At 36.5% G+C, this 27,506-nt stretch overlaps 1 protein-coding gene across 1 annotated transcript in view; it reads right to left on the bottom strand.

The window, feature by feature from the left end:
- The window catches only part of ipo11 (importin 11), a 212,020-nt gene that overhangs the window by 104,711 nt on the left and 79,803 nt on the right, over positions 1 to 27,506 (bottom strand). Inside the window, exon 16 of the mRNA XM_055167292.2 lies at positions 13,138 to 13,264. Coding sequence (XP_055023267.2) covers positions 13,138 to 13,264 — 127 coding nt within the window. The remainder of the gene's footprint in view (positions 1 to 13,137; positions 13,265 to 27,506) is intronic.

Raw genomic sequence — 27,506 nt, 5'->3', positions numbered from 1 at the left:
GAAACAACGGCCCTGTCTGGCCATCCAGAGCACCCAATCAACACGGCTCCCTTCACCCAAAGGTCCACACCGGCGTTATCGGCCCGCTCAGCTTGCCTCTGTTATGGATATGAGAGTCTAATCCTACTTCCTTCAGCTCATCCGAACGGAGAAAGTGGCGAATAATAGATATTAGCCCCCGTCAGCGATCGCAGAAGACGCATCTGCTTCAGTAACTCCCCCCACGAAAACATCTTCAACTGATAAAAGAAGTGAAAACAATTAATTTTCAAGTGCTTTCCCTACAAATTTGGAAACGCATGTTGTATATATGTATGAGGGTGCGTGTATGAAAAGGATTAGACTATTCTTTCAGGCTGACAAACCATGAAATAGAACTAGTGGGATCTCATTTCCCCCGCATAATAGAGTTCAGCCAATGTTGAAACATGTGGAGATAAATGATCTTATACAGTGGAAAAACGAGATGGTAAAATCTCCTGTAGGCACGAGCGCGCAGAAAAGTCTCTCATTTCTGGGTTGGTCAGATACAGAGAGAAGCTGCACCTAACTATCGACCAGCTCATCGGTCTTTGCCTAGAAAATAACTCATGAGTTTTATAAGGAGGAGGAGTGAATTCTCCAGAGCTTTAGATAGGTTGCAGTAGTGTAATCTGAGTCATCCGTCTTTGCCTGAAGCCGCTGGAGCCTGCGGCGACTGTTAGGTCAACTCAAGCCGCACGTCTGCATACTGACATGACAGCACCTCTAGAGTTGTAATGCATCACTACGCTTACAGACGAACGTTAAAACGCTAGCGGGGATTTTGTATGGCTAGCCGACACATTACCAGTCTAAGAGCTTTTTAATTAAAATTTAATTTATATGTTTGCGTGAGGAAACGCGTTGTGATGGTCAACATTTCCAGGGTTTCACTTTTTGTAACATACTTTGGCAGCTAATTTGAAATGGTCCTGCTGTGTGACAAATTCATTTTTACAAACATAAATATTCCACGCAGGGCTCAACAACAAGGACGGCCTGAGGACGTTGTGTCGAAACTGTCACTCCGCCAATCAGGCCAGTGCAACATTTGCGCCATTAATTCAATCTGAGCGTGCGAAAAGCTTTGGTTGAGTAAACACAACGCATCCAAACACTGAGCAGATATGCAGCATACAAACACATCAAATTTTTGACTTCAATAACTTGAATTGTAATGAATGAATTGTAACTCTTCAAATTGTGTTAAAACATTATTTAAAAATAAATATTTTGCATATTATTTATTATTGCCCTCACACTAGGGCTGGGCGATATGGCAAAAATGTGACCTAAAAAAAAATTCCATATTGACCGATAACGATATACGATTTTGATATGTAAGGGATAATGTAGAGGCAGCCGGTAGTTATCGGGAAATAAGCCCCGACAGTGTGATCAGGACCCGACGCGAAGCGGAGAATTGTAACTCTTCAAATAATGTTTGAACAAAATTTGAAGAGTTACAATTCATTCATTACAATTCAAGTTATTGAAGTCAAGAATTATTACACGCTTATTACACGGCTACTTGCCACATAAGAAAAAAAAAACGGACTTGAATATGAATTTGAAACATTTTATTGGCATATTTGTTTTAAATTAAAAATTTTATCCTTACGCGAAACTTTGCACAGAAGCATAAAATGATCGTAATACCTTATTAAGATCCTCTGCTTCATACTTGTCTGTCTCCATTTTTTCTCTTTTAGCCAGTCTTTGAGAAGTTTTAATGCCCATTCTGTATTTTTGTGTGTGTTGGCTTCGTAGCTGTCATGCTCTATTTTGTCAAGTTCAGTCTCAGTAAGCTGTCTGTGTCTTGTCGTTGTTTGTTCTTCTATCCACTGTTTAAATGTTTTGTTTTTTTCCATACATGTTAAAATTAATGTCAAAAATTTCCATTCTTAATTGGGGTTGTCCAGGTTTTGTCACAAGATGGCGCCAAACAGTAATCTTTATATATATTTATTGGTGCGGAGCGATTTTACTGACCAATCAGAATCAAGCGTTCCAGAGAGCCGTGTAATAAAAGATGCTAATGCTTCCAGCTTTAAAAGAGTATGCCAACAATGAATGAAGCCACAAAAATAAGAGGGTTCATTAAATAAAAATTTTATCTGCGCCTCGTCTGTTTTTTTTAGATAGCCAAACCACTTCCATATAATAGAATTTTTGCTACCTTTTTTGTCCACAATTTCATCATCTTTGGATAATTATGTATTACATATAGGCCGATGTATTTTGGCTGTCACTACAACAATGCTACTGACAAGCAACCAAATCTTTAATTTTTCCACTTAATCATAAGACTATATTCATTTTGTTTTTCTTTTCAGGCATCTGTATTAAATGTAAATATAGTAGTTATGAAATTGTCTGTCAACATGATTTAACAATAGCAATAAATACAAATAATACACTGCACAGTCCTCACTGTATGAATTTAATGTGCAGCTGCACAATTTATTCAGTTACTAATAGTAGTGAGGAGTTTTTATTTTTTGTGTGTAATGAACATTTCTGATACAGAAAGCAGCAGGCTACTGTCACTTTAAGACCCAAGACCATAAGACAATATACTGATAAACATACAGCTATTTATATTCACTTAAACTAGAAAGAAAACATAACTAGTTTAGTGATCACCCATGTGTTGACTGCTCTCGTGAGCCCTCATATCAGAGGAGGAACATAAATGAGCTAGTAAACAGATGTCAAGCGCGTGTTTTTAATTGAGCACCGAAAGTTGAAAAATATTCAAATTCGAGAGAAAAGCTCCGCTCGTCAATGTCAGTTCTCACACGGCCGTCCAGTCACAGTGGAGGAGGGGCGGGACATTACTACAGCAACCGACCGGCTCACAGCTGAAGTTTCACAGCTACCAAAGTGCTCGGCTGAGGAAAGCTGGCAATCAGCTGAAAACAGCTGGCATTCTGAATCGTCCAGGCGTTTACAGCCGCGTTTAAAAGTTTTGGTAAGCACAACCCCATATACAGTATATTCACTGCAGCGGTGGATCGGCTACTTTTCTTCATCTTTTCTAAATTTGTAAATGTCCTATAAATATACATTCAAAGCGGTGCAGACATGTGCGCGTGCAAGATGGACGCGAGAAGAAAGTACTGTACCTGTTCTGTCTGCTATGATCCAGGCTTTAATGCAACCTGCATTTTTTAAGTAAAAATATTTTGCACAATTTATATATTACTTATGAATATTTTAGGAAATTATTTTTGACACACGTAGGTTATTATGTGTATTTTGGATTTTAATTTCATTACTGTCTGTGTCTACCCATCTCCGTGGCCTCATCCGAGCGCACTTTCTCCGCCTTGCGTCTTTTTAAGGCATGGGTAAGCAGCACCATGACCCAGAAAAGACTCACACACCTTTCGCTGATGTATTCCCACACAGAAATTCTGAACTCCCTGGACATTCGTCCCCTCATGAGAGATTTTGGACTGTATTATAAAACCGAGGCAATGCAGGGCAATGCGCGACGCGAGTGTCTTTTGCTCATGTAAAGAGCGCGTTAGTACTATATGCACATACAATATTAACAGGAGGGCAACGCGGGTTTGTTAAATACATACATGGATGCGCAGCAGCACAAAAACGCTTTTAAAAATGAAAAATGAAAAGATTAAAATGTAAAAGAATATTATTGAGTCTCTTGGACTCAATAATCATCATCCAAGCGCACTTTCTCTGCCTTGCGTCTTTTGAAGACATGGGTAAGCAGCACCATGACCCAGAAAAGACTAACACACCTTTCGCTAATGCATTCCCACACAGAAATTCTGAACTCTCTGGACATTCGTCCCCTCATGAGAGACTTTAGACTCTATTATACATCCGAGGCAATGCAGGGCAATTCGCAACGCGAGTGTCTTTTGCTAAAATAAAGAGCGCGTTAGTAATATGCGCATACAATATTAATACAATATTGCTAATTACATACATGGATGCGCAGCAGCACAAAAACGCTTTTAAATATGAAAAATTTAAGGATTAAAATGTAAAAGAATATTATTGAGTCTCTTGGACTACAGTCCGTTAGTGAGGGATTAATGTAATGTACAAAAAGGAAACACCAAAAGCCTAAAATATTCTAAAAATGTAATTATAGCCTACACCATGTATTTCTTTATAAAAGTATATATCATAACTAAACCCATTTTATTATTTTTGTTCAATTTTTGAATTATTTTTAAGTTTAAAAACAGACAGTAATTAAATATGTTGTATGTGTTTATCTGAAGTTGTAACGAAAGTAATTATTATACTAAAGAGACAATTTTCCAGCTTCCCTAGAGTTAAACATTTGATTTTTGACAGCTTTGGAATTCATACAGCTGATCTCCGGGTCTGGTGGTACCACTTTTAGCATAGCTTAGCATAATTCATTGAATCTGATTAGACCATTAGCAGCCCTCTAAAAAGAACCAAAGAGTTTGTATATTTTTCCTATTTAAAACTTGACCCTTCTGTAGTTACATTGTGTACTAAGACCGACAAAAAAATTAAAAGTTGCGATTTTCTAGGCAGATATGGCTAGGAACTATACTCTCATTCTGCCGTAATAATCAAGGACTTTGCTGCTGTAACATGACTGCAGGAGTCGCAATGATATTACACACTGCCCACAAATAGTCCCCTGCTATTGAACATTTTCAGCACTGCGTAATATTATTGCGCCTGCTGATTTTGTACAAAGGTCATCGATCTGAAAAGCGCTGTGTCCCCGATTGGCCAGCTAATCTGTACATTTTGATTGGCCTGAATACCTCTGACGTCAGACGGAAATGTGACGCTCCTTACCATGTTTTGAAGATTAGCTCACAATGCAAAACAGCTCACAATGCAAAACTAGTCTAATGGTGTATTTACACCAGCCGCGGTAGAGACGGCAAAACACGTTTTTTTGCGCATAGTTGGACGCTTGAACATTTGAAAAATCTAGTCATTCGAGATATTCTCTGTTCGCTTCCTGCAATCATGTCACTACTACAGCAAGGTCCTGATTGGTTAACGCGGCGCGGAAATCCGCCAAGGTTCAGATTTTTCAACTCACGACGCGCCATTTGCTTGCCGCCTCTACCACGTCTAGCTTGATCCCTGCAATGTGTTCCCTTGGTTAATGGTTTAAAAACACACTATTTTCCACATAGCGTACATTATTGTTGCTCAATAAATACCTGCCTTCCTCAAACGCTCTGATTTTGTACAAAGCTCATCAATCTGAAAAGCGCTGCATTTGTGATCGTAGAAACGACAAACACTAAGCATTACTCTGCACTGCACAAAACTCGTGTTTGAGTTCCAGCAGCCATTTCACCCTGTAGCCCAAGACAGCTTGCCCACTGAAGCTAAGCAGTGTTTAGCGTGGTCAGTACTTGGATGGGAGACCTCTTGGGAAAACCAGGTTGCTGCTGGTAGAAGTGTTAGTGAGACCAGCAGGGGTTGCTCACCCTTTGATCTGTGTGGGTCCTAAAACCCCAGTATATTGATGGTGACACTATACTGTCAAAAAGCACCATCCTTCGGATGAGACGTTAAATGGCGGTCCTGACTCTCTGTAGTCTCTAAAAATTCCAGGATATTAAAAAAAAGAAGGGGTGTGCCCCGGCATCCTGGCCAAACTTGCCCTGCCCCCTACTAATCATCCCCTCATAAATCAACTGGCTATATCACTCTGGGGTTTACACATGGGCTTGGTAATTAAACAAACATGTAAACTTTATTTGGGTTCTTCATGCACCATTAAAGGTGGCTTAGCGGAGTGTGGTCCGCCTCTGATCTGGTCTCTAGAGGACTACAATTTTGCATTGTACGCACGTAAACATGAACACAAACACACAGGCGAAAGTCCGCTGAGGAGCTCCAAGACGTTTGAGCAGCATGCCAAAATGCCAAATGTTCTGTCATCACAATATTGTAACTAAATGGAGCCTTCAGAGATGACATGGCATGACAAATTAGGACATACATCAGCCTGCAGAATTTTCTATAAATTAAATAAATAAACACAGAACTCAGAAGTAAATTAATTTAATTACACAATAGCTTGGGAATAAAACTTATACAAGATACAACCAAAATATTGTCGCAGATATAAATGACAGAATTATTTCGCGAAAGTCAAACATTTTTGGAAATTAAGATACGAAACACCAATATGCACTGTTGCTACCCCTTTACATCTTAAGCAGCACAAAACGTAAATCACATTATTAAAATGGCGACAGCAAGTAAGACAGGTGTGGAATGACACATGGGACTGCATGATGAATTATTCCCTAAAAAAATGCATCTGGGGATTTGCATTTAGTTTTTTCAGAAAACCTACACCAAACAAAATATCATCATAAAACACATCTTAATAAGGGTCTCCAACACCCCAAGCACCATTAGCGTGTTAAAGGGGACATTTCACAAGACTTTTTAAAGATGCCAAATTTATCTTCGTTGTCCCCAGAGTACAAATGTAAAGTTTTAGCTCAAAATACCATATAAGATCATTTATTATAACATGTTAAAACTGCCACTTTGTATGTGTCAGCAAAAATGTGTCGTTTTTAGGTGTGTCCTTTAAAATGCTAATGAGCTGATCTCTGCACTAAATGACAGTGCAGTGGTTGGCTAGTGCAGATTAAGGGGTGGTATTATCCCCTGCTGACATCACAAGGGGAGCCAAATTTCATCAATCTATTTTTTAACATGTTTGTAGAGAAAGGTTTACCAAAACTACGTTTTTAAGTTGTTCTTTTACACATTTTCTAGGTTGATTGAAGCACTGGGGACCCAATTATAGCACTTAAACATAAAAAAGTCAGATTTTCATGATATGTCCCCTTTAATTCAGTAAAAAGTAGGATGTGGTCACTAGGTCTCCATTTATATGTTTAAGTACATTAGCAAAGCAAAAATAACATAATATTTGGAAAGATAGATATCAAATATATCAATATCACTAGGGCTGGGTATTGTTAGGAATTTCACAATTCGATTCGATTCCGATTCTTGAGGCTTCGATTCAATTCGATTCGATTCAATTCGATATTGATTTGTTTGCTTCAATATCGATTCAATAATAAGTAGATACAAAAGTAATTAAGTACCTGAGTAGCCTATATTTTAATTTTAGCTTTTGATGCAGGCTTGAACGGAGTGCAGCTGCTGTTTGCCATCTTGCTGTTTTGGTAAAGCGTGTCTTGTACAACGCTGAACGCTCTTACTAGAGCAGGGCTATTCAGTTAGTTTGTCATGGGGGCCAGTTCATGAAAAGCATCTCATATAAGGGGCTGAAGATATATCAGTGGTTATGACTACATTTTCATATATTTAAACTGCATAACAACAAAATCAGTGAATTGTACAATAGGCTTTTCTACAAACATGTATTTTCAAACTGCATACAACAAAATTAGTGCATTGTAAGATGTCCAAGTAGGCTTTTTCTACATCCAGACATGTTCATATGTTGTATTTTAAAACTGCATAACAACGCATAATAAGTGCACTGTAAGATGCTTTAATTTATATTTAAAGGGGTAAAAAGGAGCCATATCACACTCATTGAGAATTTAACTTATTTACTCACTTTAGTACACATAACAAAAAAGTTTACAATATGTAACATAACATTGTTTTATGCTGTTTTTGTCAAAGCTAATTATTTCACTACCTCTATTTAAACTACAACATCCATCTTAATAACTGGCTAACATTAGTCTAGCTTCTAATAAGAGAAATAATACAATCAGGTGTATGTTTGTCAGTAGACACGCGTTCAGTGGTGCAGGTGTTGGGCGCGATGGGTGATTAACTGTTACTAATCGTTTCAATGCGTTTCCTTTATTAAGACATCTAATGTCATTGTGGATAAGCAAGTCATCATTGAGCTGACATATCAAACAACAACTGTCGGAAAAGGCGGTTTTGTAAGATGGAAATACAAGAAGTTAAAACAGCCATAGAGTCCGTGGTCTCACCACTGTCAGTCGTCGCGTCTTGATATGCGGGCGCGAGCGGCTCGCAAATTCGCAATGGACCAAGGCGCAAATATAAACACGTGACACAGCTGCTCGCGCCAGTCACGTGACTCGCGCTCTGCATCTCATGCTGTAATAGATGCACGCTCATTAACTCGTAACTGTAGGGCCCGTTGTCCAACTACATTTATTTTAATTCTACATTTATTTATTCTAGAGATGTCTTTTTCACAGACTACATAAAGGGCCGGATCAAATTACCTCGGGGAGCGTGCGCTAGAGTGTTGCCCACCCACAGCGCTGCCACTGGCCGGTAGGCTGAATCGATTCATAGGATTTGATGAATCGATATTGAATTGAGGAACAAATAATTGCAATGCATTGATGAATCGATATTTTTACCCAGCCCTAAATATCACCCAGCCCTATTACACAAAAAAAAGATAGTTTTGTGTGACATATACTGACTGTGATGTGTTATGAGTTTTCGATCATACTGCCAGTCCCTTGTAAATATTCGTCTTTATGGTAAGTGCTGCCTAGTAATAAGAATCACATCTAGTATGATGAGGACAAAGGAACACATATCGCCATAATCAAAGTCTTCCATGTAAATGCAATCAAGTAAGGAATGGACAAGAGGGAGGAGCTAAACTGAGAAAATGCAAAATGCAGCATTCTGAAGCCAGCGACAATCAAAAACTCCATCATTATGACTGAAAAGAAAATGATTTGTGGAGCGCCCTTGCCTTTTAAAGTTGAAGAGATCCCCAAAACTCTATAATACTTCCTCTCTCTTTCTTTCTTTTTAGAATGAACTTGTCTCCACATCTCCACAAATCTTCATTATGTGTCCAGTTTCAGAAAATCCCAACAATAAAGGATTTTTACAGACATCTGTCTGTTTATAGTGAATGACCATGTATGTTAAAACATAAACTTTTGCATCATATCTACCACATATCTGAAAATCCTAAATAGCAAAAAATGACATTATAGAGATATGCAAACAAATCAGTTAGTTTGATTTGGTGCCAATCACCTTTTATGTGTTACTCATGTGTGGCTCTGGAATATACACAAGTAAAAAATCTAAACAATAAAAAAATCTATTATATTTAACAGCAACTATCTTCACAAAAACCTCAACCTACTGATCATGCATTATAACGAAAGCATTTCCCAAAGCAAATGATTTAAAATGGTCGTAGGTGGTAAATGTGTCACAATAGTGCTGCTTGGATGGTTGTAGCACCTGTGCATAAATAAGAGTTTTACACTACTGACTGTTTAACAGCTATTAACACAGTACAGCACGCTGTCAACAGACTAAAACCCCCTGCGATCCCACCTTTCATCCCTTTTTAAAAGTACCAGCAGATGTTAAGTTATGAAAATTTTAATTCAGATAAATCTCCAGCAACCAGTTCACAATTTATGCTGTCGCATGACCCCACACAATTAAATACCCGGTGAGAAAAGCAAAGTCTAGCTATTGAACAGTCACTTAATACAAAGGCAAAAAAACGTAACTGTAAAAGCTTTTCACTGTGCATAAAATGGACAAAAAAATAGATTTCCAAGTAAATGCGGTTAATCTCTGCAGGCCTTAGAGAGTCTTTGGTCACTGACAGTGGCATTAGTGATCACCCACTGGTCTTTGCTGATTAATGGCACTGTTCATAAGCTGGCACTTAATGATGGCCCCTCATTATTTACCCAGACACAATGCGGCTAATCGGCTTCCTCACGCATTCCTAATTGGTGAAGACAATATTGATTTGAGCCAACGGGCGATTTGTTAGGGCTTTCGATGATAAAAAAGAAAGTCAATAATAGCAATACTCATTGGGAATTCATGAGTGTTCTGCTGCTTAAATCAACGTTATTGTACGGCACATGCAGCTTTTAGCTTGTGTGCGAATCGTCATTCTCAAAATACCACACAATGGGCATTTTCCAAAACATAAAAAGAGCCTTGATTTTGATAAATTCAACTGGATTTAACGTGATTTTTCAACTGAATACAATCAAAGATGCTGGATATAACAAGATTGAGGACTAAAACTAACTTACTATGAATAGGGGACAATGCAACACACAATATGGCCGCACTGGCAACAGAAGTCCCGAACTCCAGTTAAAAGAACCAATCATCAATAAAGACCGATGATTCTCTATAGGACGGGCTCTGTACAAAATCTTGAAAAGGCGCTATAAGGCGCTTTAATTGTTGGTGAGAAATACTTTGTTTAATTGTGATTCAGCATGCGATTTAAGACATTTCTGTTTTTCCTCAGTGTTTAGTTTTGCCTAACTAAAAGAACCAAAAAACATTGACAATAAGATTTATATTAAATAGTATCCAGGCTCTTTCTAGCTTAGTAAAGCCCTAAAAGCAAATACATAATGTACATTGTTAAAATAATCTAAACGTCTTAAGTGGTTCTTATGAATATGTTTGTGTGAGAAAAAGATAATATTTTTAGCGCATTTATCATTAAATGTTTTGTATTATTGTAAACAAATCAGCACGGTAAATTCTTGCATGTCTTGCATATCGTCGCTGTCCGATGAAAACCACGTATGTCCATTTTGCCGATTTTGAGATTTTTCGACGGATTGAATGTCCAGGTTCATTTCAGTATACAGTATGCGTCACATACCTAAATGGCCAATGAAAAGTTGTGAAATCACGTCATCTGATTTTCACGTATATCCATTTGGTGTCAAAGCTGTCAATTACAACGCATATCTCCCGCCCTGTGGAAGCATCTCGCCGGTCTCGTAAAGTTTCATCGAAGCCCAGCACTGGATATAGCTGAATAAACATGACAATAACTTTCCTTCATCGGTGTAAACGTTTCCCCCTGACGCCAGACATACATCTAGGAGTGACAAAATTATGGTAGGACTGTGCAAACAAAGTATCTGTCTAGCATAGCTGTTATTTACACTGGGGACATCCCACCGCTTTTTGAAAGCATTTGGTTAAAAGGTTCTGAAAAATCAAGCGATGCTTGAGACTGGTTTTGTGGTCCAGTGTCACATATGTTGCGTTGTATGCTTATGGTGTGTTTTCTTTTACATATGTAATGAAATTCATTGTAATCATTGACTAAACGTGCTGCTGTTTTCTACTGTATGGTGCTTTAGCACCGTTCGGTTGAGCTGGTGTTGCAGGGTCTGTTACATGTGTGCAGTCGACATTGTTGAAGGTTTTATGCTGAGTATTTTCTTGTTGTTGACTGGCCTACGCTATGCCCATTTTTGATGCGCCGTTATTCAATATTTTTCCCATCATGCAGTAATGTTTTTTATCTGATCTTTTGTCCCCACCACTTTTCAACACAAACTGACGCCCCTGCTGTCTAGCATTACCATGTCAGTGTATTGATTCATTGTCCCTTTATAGTATGCAAGAGACATTTAATAAATGTATAATTAATATTAAATAAAAAAGGCGTATTTAACTAAGACGTAGGCTATTTAATGAACTGAGTGTATTCATCTGTCAATATAAAACGTGACTTGGCCATTCAATGATCGGAAGAACGCGTATCGACCACTGTTACTGTAAAATATGCACGTATGTCCATTTAAACTCAATTTTGGTCAAATGTGGATTATATCATCACACTGGCAAGAATATGGTTACGTGTAAAGATGCCGTACCAAGTATGACAATGCTACATTCAACTGCTTTTGATATTCGTTTTTTTTTTCACTTCCTGAAAAATCGCTGCCACTTCTCTTTAAAAATTAATGACTTCCGGCCACTTTACAGCTCTCAGCGATAGTGGTGTGAACGCACAGTTAAGGTACATTTGCATTATAAGTGACTAGCAGGAGCAGAGCAACGCAATCTCATTGATTTCAATGGAAGCTCGGCGGCATCCGGCGACACGGGCGGCATCCGGCGACACGAGCGACGCGAGTGGACGTTACTTATTTGTTAATGACAACCAGATATAGAAACGCCTCTTTTGAAAGAGAAAGAGACACACAGTGATAAAGTCACTTATAATGTGAATGTACCTTTAAGTTTTTTTAGCATCGGCAGATGCTACAGGAGCGCACAAGCGCTTTGGAAAGAATAAGGAAAGTGGCTCAGTCGAGTTTTCTGTGCATTTACACAAAATGTGAAGCGCCGCTTATTCATCAAAATATTGTAGATTACTGACGGGATACACAAATCAAAGAGGCTCCTGAATTTCAAAAGAAAATAATTTAGTATCCTATATCTGGTTTTTCCCTGCTCAGCCATTTCAGTGGGTGCCTGAGCCTCGGAGCACCCGCGGGATCGGCGTCTATGACTCCAAGTGTGTTCAGCTGAAGAAAGGTATACATTATTAGCCTGGTCCAACAAGACTCTCGTACATTTATTTCATTTGTACAGAGAGTCTGGCCACGCTCCACTGCAAAGTGTTACTTCCATTAAGGAGGGTCCTCTGTTGAAGTTTAAAACTATTGGATCTGCCCAGAGTCACTATGAATCTGCCATAACCAATCGCTAACGTTTGGTCGTGACGTATATCATGCACCGAAACCGGCTGGAAACAACATGTAAGAATAATCAGACAAACAAAACTTAGCAAACCTGGTTCTTGCTCCGGCTTTAACTTCTGTATATTCGGCAGTTTTGCAATAACGGACCGAATAGATTTTCTCACGTCTTTCTCCGCTGCCATTACTGAACTACAACTCAAACTGACGCACAACCTCAACGTCATCGTTCTTAGCCACCCGCATCTGTTCGCTGATTGGTCCTGCAGATTTTTGCAGGAGAAAACGAAACTATACACAGCAGTCCCAGACGTAGTACTGAAGCGAAATGAAAAATAAGCGGAGGCACGTAGGAGGGCGGAGCCAGGCCAACACATTATGTAACATATCTCAGTGTTGTTAGGATATTAGAACGACCCTTAAAAAATTTTGCAAAAAAGAACTGGCCACAATATTATGCATGTCCCACTTCTAAGATTTCAACACGCAAGTAGACACATTTTGCTGATGGTTGTTCAGCTTTTTAAAGGAATAACAGTGTGAAAACTACTTTCCTTAACTGGACCACACTATGAATCGATGCACAGTCTTTTCTATTTGAAAGGGGCTTACTTACCACAAGATCAGGGTCCTGCATGAGACTGAGAATGACCTCGTAAAGAAGAGGCCGCAGTTCTGGCTTAAACTTCACTGAGATCCACTGTCCAATGAGCCAGATGACCCGCCGTCTGATCAACTTGTACCTGAAAGCAACAAGTGTTCAAGAAATTAAAGGTCACGTTCTTTCTGATCCAATTTTTTTAACCCTAGTTAGTGTGTAATGTTGCTATAATGGCATAAATAATACCTGTTAAATGATAAAGCTCAAAGTTCACTGCCAGGCGATATATTTTCTTTAACAGAATTCGCCTTTCAAAGCCTACAGCGAACGGCCGGTCTTGAATACAGTCCTTTCCTTCATGCTTTAATGGCATCAGTAGAACTTTTTTTGACTAAACTCCGCCCACAGGAATACTTCAGTCGCCAGCTAAGCTAATCGCAAGCTAAGCTGCTATCGAATCACAACACACTAAACAAACTACACAATCAGAACTCGATACGTATTTCTGAAGGAGAGACTTCATAGAACAAGGAAGACATCAGCCTAGAAAACAGCGATATACAGAGAAGTAAATTGTGTGAAAAATACAGCATTTTTTACACTTAAAACATGAACACATGTTATATTGCGCACTGTAAACACAATCAAAGCTTCAAAAACACAGAAAGAACGAGACCTTTAACATTTCTTTTATAGTAAACTTGTATTTACTAGTAGTTAAATGGCTTAACATCTTATAAACAACATGTTCAGAAGTAGTTTCTACTCTTAAATCCTGTATTCAGCTTTATTAAACTTTAAAAAGATTCTGCTTCATTTCAATGAATACTGCATCATTTTAAGGTTTCTGTTCCCAGAAACAAGGTTCGCCTTCAAAAAGAGAAAAGCTTTCTGTCAAATGACTTTTAAAAAGACAAGATCAAGCAAAAGTCTAAAACGAAACGCTTCATTTATAAAGACGTGCCTAAAATAATTATAAAAGTGAAGGTACGATAACTTCCTAAATGCCTGATCGTCTTTAAATCATGCACGCGTGAATGAGCAGCCGCAAAGACCCTCATGTACTGCGACAGAACGTCAGATAAAGTGCATGTGAAAATGATTCGAGCGTTATGTGTGAGTGGAGAGGACCTCTAAAAAGCATTTTCCAGTTTCGACAGCTATAATTTATGATTCATTTTCGTAATCAGTGTTGAATTCATTCACTGACCAGGTTTAAATACGCACCATTTGCAGACCAAGATTCATATTCTCATTACGACTCTATTCCAAAAAGAGGTTGATATGCCAAAATGTACATGGCTGTTGAAATATTCATGCACACATGGTAATCATATTCTGAATATATGAAGACATGCTTGGTGTTTACACACTATTCTGTTCTGCTTGCGCTTGCTCTTTATTATGCTGCATTTCAATATTTTAATTCATTATTATTTATGTCCTCATCAAAAGTAGATAATAGGCTGAAGGATGATTTGCGGCTTTTACATGAGACTTTTATGATGCTTTCGTCTGTTGACTTATTGTCATTTCTTGTATGTTTGTCAATAAGTCTCTTCCCAAATTTGGGTAAAGGACATCTTACACCTGCCTGATAGCTTGTAGGCTCAGATTTATTTATCTACAGAGGTAAAAATAAAAAATACAAATGAAAATATAGCTGCAAGCAGCGATTACCGGGGTTCAAGCGATTTGGGACATTAAGACCTTTAAGGGCATGCCTGTGTAGATTCGCTGAATTGTACAAAATAAATAATGAAAAATAAGCTACCTGACACACGTGTTCAAAGTTATCCGAAAAAAATGTGCTATCATTCAGTGAAATGTCTCCCTCTCTTCTCACGGAACACTGACAAACATAACAATAAAGGAAATGTTTGTGGTGCTTGCAGTGGCAAAACTCGGGTCACAAAATGTTAAAATAGTGTTAATGAGTCAAAAGAGCCGAACCCCACGTCTCTACGATGTTCTGATAAAGAGATACAGCTCTTGCTAAATGGTTGCTAGGGTATTCTCATTGGTTGCTAGGGAGTGAATTGCAATCCACCAAGAATTATACTCAAAGTCATGAAAGGCATAATCCATGATGACTCATGATTTTAGATGTAAGGTTGCAGTATTTTTATGTGAAAATAAAAAAACACTAGGTGGTGCTATTACAAACTTGTGCATGCAACCATAAGTCATGACAGTTTTACATCTAGCTAGAATCATGGCTATACACTTTAGTTCAGTGAAAAAACAGTTGTATGACCATTGGGCTAGCTCAATGTCAAAGGTTTTGTTCAATTATGAGGCCAACTAGTGGTGCAGGCATACCATTTTTTTTGTATTGCCTCAGACTCTGCTCAGACATCAGTGTATCAAATCTGGTGGAAAAATGTCATTTTGTTGCAGAGTTATAACCATTTATGTGTAAAAAACACAAAATTTGGGGGTAATTTTTCGTTTTTTGCAATTTTCGGCCATTTCTCATGGAAATTTTAACATAACGCCAATAGAGTTTTTTGTTCAGAAGGTAAAGTTAATTTCTTCCTATGGTTGTTTCGAGTCGATCGAAATAACCGTCGCGGAGTTATTCGCGTGTGTTTTTTAAGCGCTATTTTGCTGCGCAGGGCTAACCGTAAGACAAAACCTGGCATGTTTGGTATCGTTGGACTTGGCAACCATTCAGGACTCCAAAGAAAAAAGTTGCATGAAAATACGTCAAACTCAGCCTAAGTTATAAACATTTAGATGATTCGTCTGACCACTAGGTGGCGCTGTGACGAAACGAGGCACGCAACCTCAGGTCATGACTCTCATCACAAGTACCAAGTTTCGTGTTGATACTTAATTTCTTTCCCCAGTTATAGTCAATAAAGTCCAAGTAGCTGCGCACACTTCAGACGTTTGGGCGTGGCATGTCGACCGTGAGTCGAAAGTTCAAATTTTTTTTGATAACTTTTCATATTCACACTCCAAGGAATATTACAGCACTGGAACGGTTCCGATCGGACAAAAAACCTAGGACTAGTTCGTTTTTATTTTTTTCGACAAAATCGAAAATAGCGAAAAAAAAGTCATGGCGGAAATTAAATCGGAGATATATGTTTTGTTCGTTTTGACGCAAGGATTCCAGTGATATGAGACACTTGAGATTTAGATAAGAATTGTGGGAGTTATGGGCATCAACGCGTTTGTTATCACTATAGCGCCACCTATAGGCCGATTGGGGTCATACTCTGTCAACCTCACCCCAAATTGGGACCTACCATTTGGCCAAATTTCAAGTCTCTAGGCCTTACCGTTTGGTCTGCACGATCCGTTTTATGGCAGAAAAATAAATATCCTAACAAAAACAATCGGTAATATAGCTGCAAGCAGCGATTAGCGGGGTTCAAGCTATTTGGGATCACAAGACGTTTAAGGACATGGCCATATAGATATTCTGCATTGTATATTGTACACACACACATTTACCTGAGAAAGGAGAAACAAGACAGTTAAAGAACAAGACTTAATATTGACATGGTTACACACTCATTTGGTATGTAGTTTTTTTTAAATAAAAAAAGTCTTACTGCAAATGTCGTGTAAGTGCCTCCAAAATTATGTTCACGTTTCACAGCTATCATAAAGTGACATGAGTGTTAAAACTTATAATATTAAAATTACATTTAGTGAAAGACTACCACTTCAATTGTTCTGAGTTATCACAGTAAAATCATGAAGTTAAAGGTGCAGTGTGTAAATTTTAGCGGCATCTAGTGGTGAGGTCACGAAATGCAACCAATGGCTTATTACACTGCTCACCCCTCGCTTTTGAAACACATAGAGAAGCTACGGAGCCGCCATCAGACAAACATTTCATCTTCGGAGACAACTTAGTAAAAAAATAGTCCGTTAAGGGCTTCTGTAGAAAAATGGCGGAACAAAATGGTGACTTCCATGTAAGGGGACCCTAGGTGTATGTAGATAAAAAGGTCTCGTTCTATGGTAATAAACACATACCGGTTCATTATGAAAGGTCTTTATACACCCCTGAAATATATAGTTTTGTATATCATTTTGCATTTCTGTCAAGAGATCCTTCTAAAATTTGAACAGATTTAAATGTGTACAGAGTTCTATTAATAGTAGACTTAGTTAAAGAGTAATCATCTTCTGTGTTTTCTGTGAGTGCAAATGTCAGCCAGTGATTGATCCTCTTCTGCCATCTAATGGACATAACGGAAAATTGCACCTAAAAACCACAATAAGGAATTTGAGTATAGTCATGTTCATGTCCTTTAATCGAGTACCATGAAGGCTTTCTGTTTTAATTAGGTAAATAAAGTGAGGTATGCAAGTAATTAATCCGTATATATTTTTATGGACAAAAGGAGCATATACACAAACATGCTCTGCACATTTTGTATGTTTCTCTCATCTGAAACAGTCATTTTAGTTCATAAAGATCTATTCTGTAGGTCTTACTAAATGGTTGCTTGTTAAAATCTTTTAGACTATTTTTTTTTAACAAAAGTATATGTTCTTATAGAACATATATATTCTTTGACATACATATTATGTGCAAACATATAAGTATTTCAGATGACAGCCCCTGTCATATTATAGTAGGCCTAAAAATAGTACTAAAGCTCTACATTTTTTTTAATATTTAACAACTGGCTATTCCCATACATAACTGATCAAAATGTGTTGTTTATATCAAATTGAGTTAATAACAAATATGGTGTCATTAAGGAAATGTCAGTAAGATTGGCTATTAAGCACTTATTTGTGTTCACACATGTGCTGTGCTAAAGTAAGTTTTCAGTAAATCATTTACATTTAAAACAACGAATTGTATCAGAATACTAAAGCTACTGATAACCAAATATATATTCTCTTTATGTTTGATTATTAGTTATTATTTCTAATGTTGGCCTATAATTGCTGTAAATATGTGGATCCTTAAAGAACAATCTTTTTCATACCGTCAGGATTTTAAGAATTCTAAGACAACATTTGAAGCTTTATAACTTTATTGGGTTGTTTCCCACAGGTTTAAATTGATGCATGACTAGCCATTAGTTATGTAAAAACATTTAGGTACTTTTTACAAACAAACCTTATAAAAACATTACTGGTGTACATCTTAAGACAAAACTATGGCCCTGATATATTTAAAGGTAGGCCAGTGTAAGCTATTTTCAAGTAAGACAACTAAAACTGAAGCCTAAATTTTAGTCTGGAGCTACACTTAAACCAATGGTCATTAACATTAATCTCTAAGACTAGTATTCAAAGTTAGTAATACATTTTTACCTTTTTGATTGAAAATCACTGTTTTAATTATCATGTGAAAAAATATTTAAATTATTTAAATTATATTTAAATCCAAATAGTAAGACTGATTAGCCCTAACTAACTACTAGTTATTCAGACTAGTCCTTAAAGTCTTAGTTATATTTTTTATATTATATAGTTTTTTAAATAACATTACTAAAATATTATGTATCATTTTTTATTACGAGTTGAATTTGAATCCTGAGCAGTTTTAACCTTACGGACATGTTACTATAACAACAACTCTAGGATGACCTTCGAAGAACCAAATAATTCAACATGAAGCTAAATTGTCAACAATGAAATCCAGCTAACCGAGTAATCTACGTATGAACAACGGACCCAGCAGTGAAAGCTTTAAACAACTATAGTGTATACAGCTCTTGCTTTAGAAGTCCCACAATCAGTTATAAAAGAGGTGGATATTATTTTGTTTAATTTCATATGGAAGAACAGACTGCACTACATTAAAAAGTCAATTCTATGCAATCTAGTTGAGGAAGGAGTTTAAAATGTACTAGATTTTAATACTGCTAACTGTGTTTTTTTTTAAATAAGTGGATAAAAAGTTACTGAAGTTGCAAAGGTAGTATATGGAACATCATACCAGAAATGATTTTTCAGAAATTGGGTGGTTTGGAATTTTTATACAATACAATTTTGATATAAACTTTTCTCCACATAGATCTGTTATTTGGAATAACAAGAATATTATATACAAAAACAAATCCTTATTTTATAGAAATTGGTATGATAATAAAATAATATTAGTGAGGCAGTTATTTAAAGATGATGGTCACCTCTTTAATTATTGTGAATTCCTCAATCACTATAAGATTCCAGTAACTGCTAAGGAATTTGCAGTTGTATTTGATGTCATACCTAGTGGACTTATTCAACTATTTCAAGGTTATACATCTTATGATTGTAACTCCTTACATAATACTCAGTTATGTATCAATGGAGTAAATATTCTAGAAAAAAACTTTTTTATAAAAACACTTTTTTATAAGAACACTATGTAGAAATTAATATTTGCCTAGATGTAAACCATACTGGAACTCCTTATATAGTCAACGTGTATGGAAAGAGGTTTGTAGTTTATCACATAAATACTGTCTCATGAATAAGGTTAAAGAAATAACTTATAAATTGATTCATTTAATTTATCCAGTGAAACAAGTAGTCTTCAGATTCTAAAGAGATATAGAATTTACTTGTATTTTTTGCAATTTGGAAGTAGAATCCATAAAATATTTATTTTATCCATGTATAATTACTTAATCTTTTTGGATTGATGTGGAATACTTGATATTTACACTCACAAAATATAAATTCAGTTATCTGGGAAGGATATATTTTTTTATTATAAAAGTAACTGTGTGGAGAAAGACTTGTTAATCAACTTAATGATTATATATGGAAAATTTCACATCCATAAACAAAAATGGGCAAATAATAAACCCAATAGCATTTTATTTAGAACGGAATTAAGAAATTATTTTGAAACTATTAAAAGTCTAAAAAATAAAAAAGCAAAGCAAATATATAACATTTTTTAAACCTTTTCTTTTATTGAATTATTGTAGAATATCCCCATGTTGTTGTTAATTTATTTATTATTTGTTTTATTTTATTTGATCCATTGTTATGTTGAATGTTAAATAAGCACATTGTAAACCTCTTGTATGTATGCAATGTTTTTGATCTTGAAATGAATAATAAAAAAAGCTTTTAACAACTACCCAATTATTAATCCTCTACTGCCATCTAGTGGATAAAATGTCAAAGTTTGGATTTTAATGTTGGTCTAACTCTAATCTGCAGTTCAACCTTTAAACAAGTTTTAATTTAAACTATTTGATTTTAATATTATGGTAGTGAGTTTGTAAAATTTATATATATATAAAAATTATTCATATTTTAATTTGATAACAGAAGTGGAGATAATTAGATTTTATTTCAAGTTAATAGACACATTTGTCATTTAATACTATTGTTGTTTTTTAAAAACAGTTTTAATACATTTTGATGATTTGATTATAAAATAAAATAAATATAAGATAGGTTATAAAAGTAAGATAGATGATAAAACATGTAAAGTCAGTCTAGAGTAAGATTTCTACTTCTTAGTTTTCATATTTCTTTTCAGAAAGAAACCACCCTGCTGAAAAAAAAAACAATAAAACCATTACAGAAAATTTTAATTGTTTCCATTAAAATACCAATAGGAACCATTAGCTTTTACCATTAAAACCACTACACTATAGTGTATTTTGGGCCATATTCTATTAGAAACAATACATAGAACCAACAAAACCAATACATAGAACCAATAAAACCAATACATACCATTAGAGACCAACAAAGACAAAACAAGGTTTTTTAGCAGGGCAAAGGTCAATTCCTACACAAGCATTATGTCACATCACCTTAATTACATAAAATTGTTTGCTTGTTTAAATCTTTTACACTATTTTTTAACAAAAGTAATTGTTCTTATAGAACATATATATTCTTTGACATAGATATTGTGTGCAAACGTACAAGTATTTCAGATGACAGACTCTGTCATATTATAGTAGGCCTAAAATTAGTATTAAAGTACATATTTTTATATTTAACCACTGGATATGCACATACATAACTGATCCAGATGTGTTGTTTATATCAAATGGAGTTAATAACAAATATGGTGTCATTAAGCAAATGTCAGTCAGATTTGCTATCAAGCATTAATTTGTGTTCACACATGTGCTGTGCTAGAGTAAGTTTTCAGTAAATCATTTACATTTAAAACAACCACTTGTATCATAACATTACAATTTCATTGCAATAATTATATAAACAATTATTAAAAACTTTATAAGACACATCATGACATGTTTATGTCATGAAAAATAGATTAGAATACTAAAGCTACTGATAACCAAATATATATTCTCTTTATGTATGATTATTAGTTATTATTTCTAATGTTGGCCTGTTCTTTAAGGATCCACATATTTACAGCAATCTTTTTCATACCTTTAGGATTTGAAGAATTCTAAGACAACATTTGAAGCTTTATAACTTTATTGGGTTGTTTTCCACAGGTTTAAATTGTAAGACTGATTAGCCCTAACTAACTACTAGTTCTTCAGACTAGTCCTTAAAACACAGTCTTAACTGAATGGCTACTTTATGTTTATTCAACCAGCCCTAGTCTTGGAAAGACATATATTGTCTGATCTTAATAAAACTATTAATATTTTGTCATAAGCTTCACATTACTAGTTAATTAGTTAGATATACTTAGTCTGGTCCATTTTGAAAATGTCACATTTCAAAATGCTTGAATTTATTAACTCAAGTCTTTGAGGTAAATGACTGCAAATCATTGAATCTTATAATAAATTTCATGCAGATGCAAACCCATGGACAAAAGGAACATAACAGCAGCTACAAATGAAATAACGAATACAGGTTACAAATGGTGCCCACATCACTATGTGACATCACATCAAATCTAGGAATACAACGGCAAAAGTTTATTTTATGTTTCATATTGATATTTGCCCAGATAGTACAGCAAATTCACAAAATTGTTTTTCATATAAACATAAACATCTAGAGCAGTACTTTCAACTCAGCGAAACGCAGTGGTTTCTCGAGACCCAATGCTCGGCACATTTTGTATGATTATCTCATCTGACACAATCAGTTCAGTTCATACAAATCTCTACTAATGATTAAAGTAGATTTGTTTAAAATAGAAGACTTTTGTTTATGTGCAGAGCAGTGGGCCTCCAGGAATAATTTTGAGAATCACTGATCTAGGGGACAGTTAACGTAACACCCGTTGTTCTAGATACAAATATTTCCGGAATAATGAGCCAAAAATCCTCACAGACCCTTGAGAACATAAGACAAACAGGCCCGTCAGTTTAGTTGTAATCGCACACCATTACGCTGGACTCGTACATGGTTAATGCTAGCTGACTGTTGGTCGGCATGTTTTCTAAGATATGTAATTATCATAATAGACCCTTATAAGAATCTGAAATCAGATGTTATGTGCTTAAAAAACAAGTAGGTCAGACAAATATTTATATGTCGTATACATATGCCATAGTCATTGTTTTTGTTCTTAGGTTATAGCGCCACCTAGTGGACAATCTCTGCAATTTTTTGCATGTGACTTCGGCCTAGGTCTATACATAGGTGTACCAAGTTTCGTGTTGATATCTCATTCCTATCATAAATGATAGCCATTAAAGTATTTGTGGCCCCGCCTCTTCGTACTTTTGACCGTGGTGTTGCGACCACAAGTGCAAAGTTCAACTTTTTTTTGATAATTATTGGTATTCAGTGTCTAAGGAATGTTCTAGCACTTGATTGGTTCAGATTGCTCAAAAAACCTAGGACTAGTTCGCAAAAGTAGGTTTCAAAGAAAATGATGAATATCTACTAAACGATTCGACTGAGACAAGTGCTTCTTGAGGGAAAGTTATTCAATGTAAGTACCTCTATTAAATGATATAAAGATCTTGTTGATATCTGAAACACTGCATAATACACAATCACTTAAACACCGCAAAAACGTTATAGCGCCTCCCGGAGGCCGAATTTTTTCTTACTCTGCACAGACCTTCATGGCCAAGAGACAAACAGGCCCACCGCGTTTTGTTTCGATCGGGCTTCGTTAACCCTGTCTAATAGCTGCTTTTTCTTGATTGGCCGATGGCGGCCATGTACGCGAAATTCATTTTAGACACTGATAGTACCCTCGACCAGGAGGACCGATGCCAAATGTCAAATTGATCGGTCCCATATTTCTGAAGTTACAGACCTTTAAAGTTGAGGTGGTGTTATAGCGCCAACTAGTGGTCAAGCGGCGCAATTTTTTACACGTGACCCCAGAATAGTCCCCTGTATATGTGTACCAAATTTGGTGTCAATACCTCTTTCCAATCCCAAGTTATAGCCATTTAAGTCCAAGAGGCTCCGCCCATTGGGGGCGTTTGGGCGTGGCTTTACGACGGTGAGTCGAAAGTTCAAATTTTTTTTGATAACTTTTGATATTCACACTCCAAGGAATATTACAGCACTGGAACGGTTCCGATCGGACAAAAAACCTAGGACTAGTTCGTTTTTATTTTTTTCGACAAAATTGAAAATAGCGGAAAATTTTTCATGACGGAAATGAAATCGGAGATATACATTTTGTTCGTCTTGACGCAAGGAATCCAGGGATATAAGACACTTGACATTTGGACAAGAATTTTGGAAATTATGAGCATCAACGCGTTTGCCATCGCTGTAGCGCCCCCCATAGGCCGATTGGGGTGACACTCTGTCAACTTCGCGCACGAATGAGACCTACCATTTGGCCAAGTCTCAAGTCTCTAGGCCTTACGGTTTGGTCTGCACGATCCGTTTTACGGCAGAAGAAAAATAATAAATAGAACTAGAAATATAGCTGCAAGCAGCGATTATCGGGGTTCAAGCTATTTGGGATCACAAGACGTTTAAGGACATGGCCATATAGATATTCTGCATTGTATTTTGTACACACACACGTTTACCTGAGAAAGGAGAAACAAGACTGTTAAAGAACAAGACTTAAAGGAATAGTCTACTGATTTTCAATATTAAAATATGTTATTACCTTAACTAAGAATTGTTGATACATCCCTCTATCATCTGTGTGCGTGCACGTAAGCGCGAACTAGTCCTTGGGAGTACTTCGACTCGCCTGAAAAGTCCGCTCCCCTTCTCACTCTCATAATGGGAGGGGGAGGGTGTTACTGCGCCGAGTCGAAGTACTCCTAAATGTGCTATTACACCAACAAAAAAAGTTCCTCTTTTAAATCCGCTTAGAAAAGCGCTACGTTTTATTTTGTACCACCAAACTTGCTCGTATAACTACTCGTCTTAAATAGGAAAAACGTAGATGTGTTTGGTCACTTCTAACTTTATCTCTAAATGGTACCATTGAATGAATGGGGCTAAGCTAAATGCTATCGAAGCGTCGCAGCGCGCTCCAGCGCTTACGTGCACGCACACAGATGATAGAGGGATGTATCAACAATTCTTAGTTAAAGCCCCACTGTGTAGGATCTACTCCCATCTAGCGGTAGAAATCTATATGACAACCAACTGATTAATACGCTCTAGCCCCCACCATTCGGAACGCGTTTTAACTAGTACGGTGGCCCTGTCATGTCAAGGTTAACATGGCTTCCAGTAGCTAAAGCAATGAAAAAAATGAACAATTTGCAATCGTGTGATCCGTCAAAGCACACAGATTTATGTTAAACATGTAAAAAGTCTGATTGTCATGATATGTCCGTTTAAAATCACATACAAAAAACAACCATAAACGTAGCTTAGACACTCCTTTTTCATCCACGCGAGGAAAAATATCACAGGGGCTGTTACACTTGGTATTTAGATGTGTTTTCGTCGATCAGATCACAAGTGGACGAGAGAGAGACATTACGTTTACACTTGGTGTTTAAATCCGTCTCTTTTTGTCCATTTTCGACCGCTTCTTTCCATATTACTGAGGAGATGGTCTGTGGACGAGACCCTCTCCTGTCATTAAATCATGAGCTAGAGTAATCACAGGTTTAAATGGACGTGAAACTAATATGTCAGAGTCCAATGCTTATGTTTTAAGTAAACGTTACATGTCCGTGTATATGTAAGAGCTTTCTCTGATATTGGTGAAATAAGATTGCACAACTTTCGCACGCTTGTAAAGTGAAACAAACGACGCGCAGATCAGCGGCGTTTTATCAATGAAAGGCTAAAAATAGCGCTGTCACCGTGTGTTTGTGCTAGAGGTCTGAAAAGATGAAAAACATTTATCTCAGTACCTCACATTACATAAATGGGCGGAGAGACGGCGTGTGGCTGTTCCAGCACACAAAACCACATGTGTGTTTACACTAACTGAATATCCATGCTATAGTTAGCAAAGGAACTATAAAACTTCAAGTTTACAACATAGACTGTATAGATGTAAACGAATATGCTGAATTACCTGTGGTGAAGATATAAAATAACTTAGCAACTTCAGTGTCCATTGAGGCCCATCTTGGAAAACTAACTCCAATATTGACTTTGGTCTTGATGTTTTTCCTGTCGCGTTGTTGTTTAAAATCCCCGTTTCGCTTCCTTGGCGACTTGTTTTAATGTCCTCGAGAATATGTCTTCAACAGGCTTTCAAATCAAAGCATTAGATCGCAGGTTTATCACGGCGTGCTGCCGAAGGATTCAGTCTACGCAGTCTTGATGACGTATACCGCCTACGCATGCAACCTCCGTGCAACCAGCGTTTACGTGTAGTCTGAAAGCGCGAAAGGCGGAGCTTGACTTTCAGGAATGTCCCTCGTCGGCGAATGTATTTCAAAGATGGAGGCACAACATGGATTCAGCCAGAGAGCGATACGGCGGTATGTATTTTAAATAGCAGATTCTACACTTACGCGAATACTTTGATTAGTGGGGTGGAAGTAATTACACATGAATGAGCACATACTTTTGAAAGAAAACATGGGTTTTTGCTAAGAATTAACTAAAAGAAGTACACAGTGGAACTTTAAGGTAATAACATATTTTAATATTGAAAATGAGTAGACTATTCCTTTAATATTGACATGGTTATACACTCATTTGGTATGTAGTTTTTTTTATAAAAAACAAAAAATATATAATTCTTACTGCAAATGTCGTGTAAGTGCCTCCAAAATTATGTTCACGTTTCACAGCTATCATAAAATGACATGAGTGTTAAAATTGATAACTCAGAACAATTGAAGTGGTAGTCTTTCACTAAATGTGATTTTATTATTATAACAGTAAAATCATGAAGTTAAAGGTGCAGTGTGTACATTTTAGCGGCATCTAGTGGTGAGGTCCCGCATTGCAACCAATGGCTTAGTCCACTGCTCACCCCTCGCTTTTGAAACACATAGAGAAGCTACGGTAGCCGCCACCAGACAAACAGGTCATCGTCGGAGACAACTTAGTAAAAAAATGTGTCTGTTAAGGGCTTCTGTAGAAAAATGGCGGCACAAAACGGTGACTTCTATGTAAGGGGACCCTCAGTGTATGTAGATAAAAAGGTCTCGTTCTAAGGTAATAAACACATACTGGTTCATTATGAAAGGTCTTTACACACCCCTGATAATATAGTTTCGTATATCATTTTGCATTTCCATCAAGAGATCCTTCTAAAAATTACACACTGCACCTTTAAATGTGTACAGAGTTCTATTAATAGTAGACTTAGTTAAAGAGTAATCATCTTCTGTGTTTTCTGTGAGTGCAAATGTCAGCCAGTGATTGATCCTCTTCAGCCATCTAGTGGACATAACGGAAAATTGCACCTAAAAACCACAATAAGGAATTTGAGTATATTGCCTGATCTCAATAATACTTGTATGCTTTGTCATAAGCTTTAGGGGCCGTTCGTCAGGGCCGTTTTCAAAATGACTGTGTGATAGCTATACTTCTGCAAAGTTGTTTTTGTATTTGATATATATATATTATACAGTGTAGAGAAAATTGTACTGCACTGGCTTTACTGTTGTTGAGTGTAAGAACTGAAACAATTTAATAAAACAAAACCAGATACGTTATCTGGAATGGTGGATGGTGTTATTAAATTGTGTCAATAACAAATATCATTTCATTTAGCAGATTCATGTTCATGTCCTTTAATCGAGTACCATGAAGGCTTTCTGTTTTAATTAGGTAAATAAAGTGAGGTATGCAAATTATTAAACCGTATATATTTTTATGGACAAAAGGAACATATACACAAACATGCTCTGCACATTTTGTATGTTTCTCTCATCTGAAACAGTCATTTTAATTCATAGAGATCTATTCTGTAGGTCTTACTAAATGGTTGCTTGTTAAAATCTTTTAGACTATTTTTTATTAACAAAAGTAATTGTTCTTATAGAACATATATATTCTTTGACATAGATATTATGTGCAAACATACATGTATTTCAGATGACAGCCTCTGTCATATTATAGTAGGCCTAAAAATAGTACTAAAGCTTTACATT

Source organism: Misgurnus anguillicaudatus, chromosome 5 (genome assembly GCF_027580225.2).
Source record: "Misgurnus anguillicaudatus chromosome 5, ASM2758022v2, whole genome shotgun sequence".
NCBI lineage: Eukaryota > Metazoa > Chordata > Actinopteri > Cypriniformes > Cobitidae > Misgurnus > Misgurnus anguillicaudatus.
The sequence above is the reverse complement of the archived record's forward strand: the minus strand, read 5'-3'. Positions and strand labels throughout refer to the sequence as shown.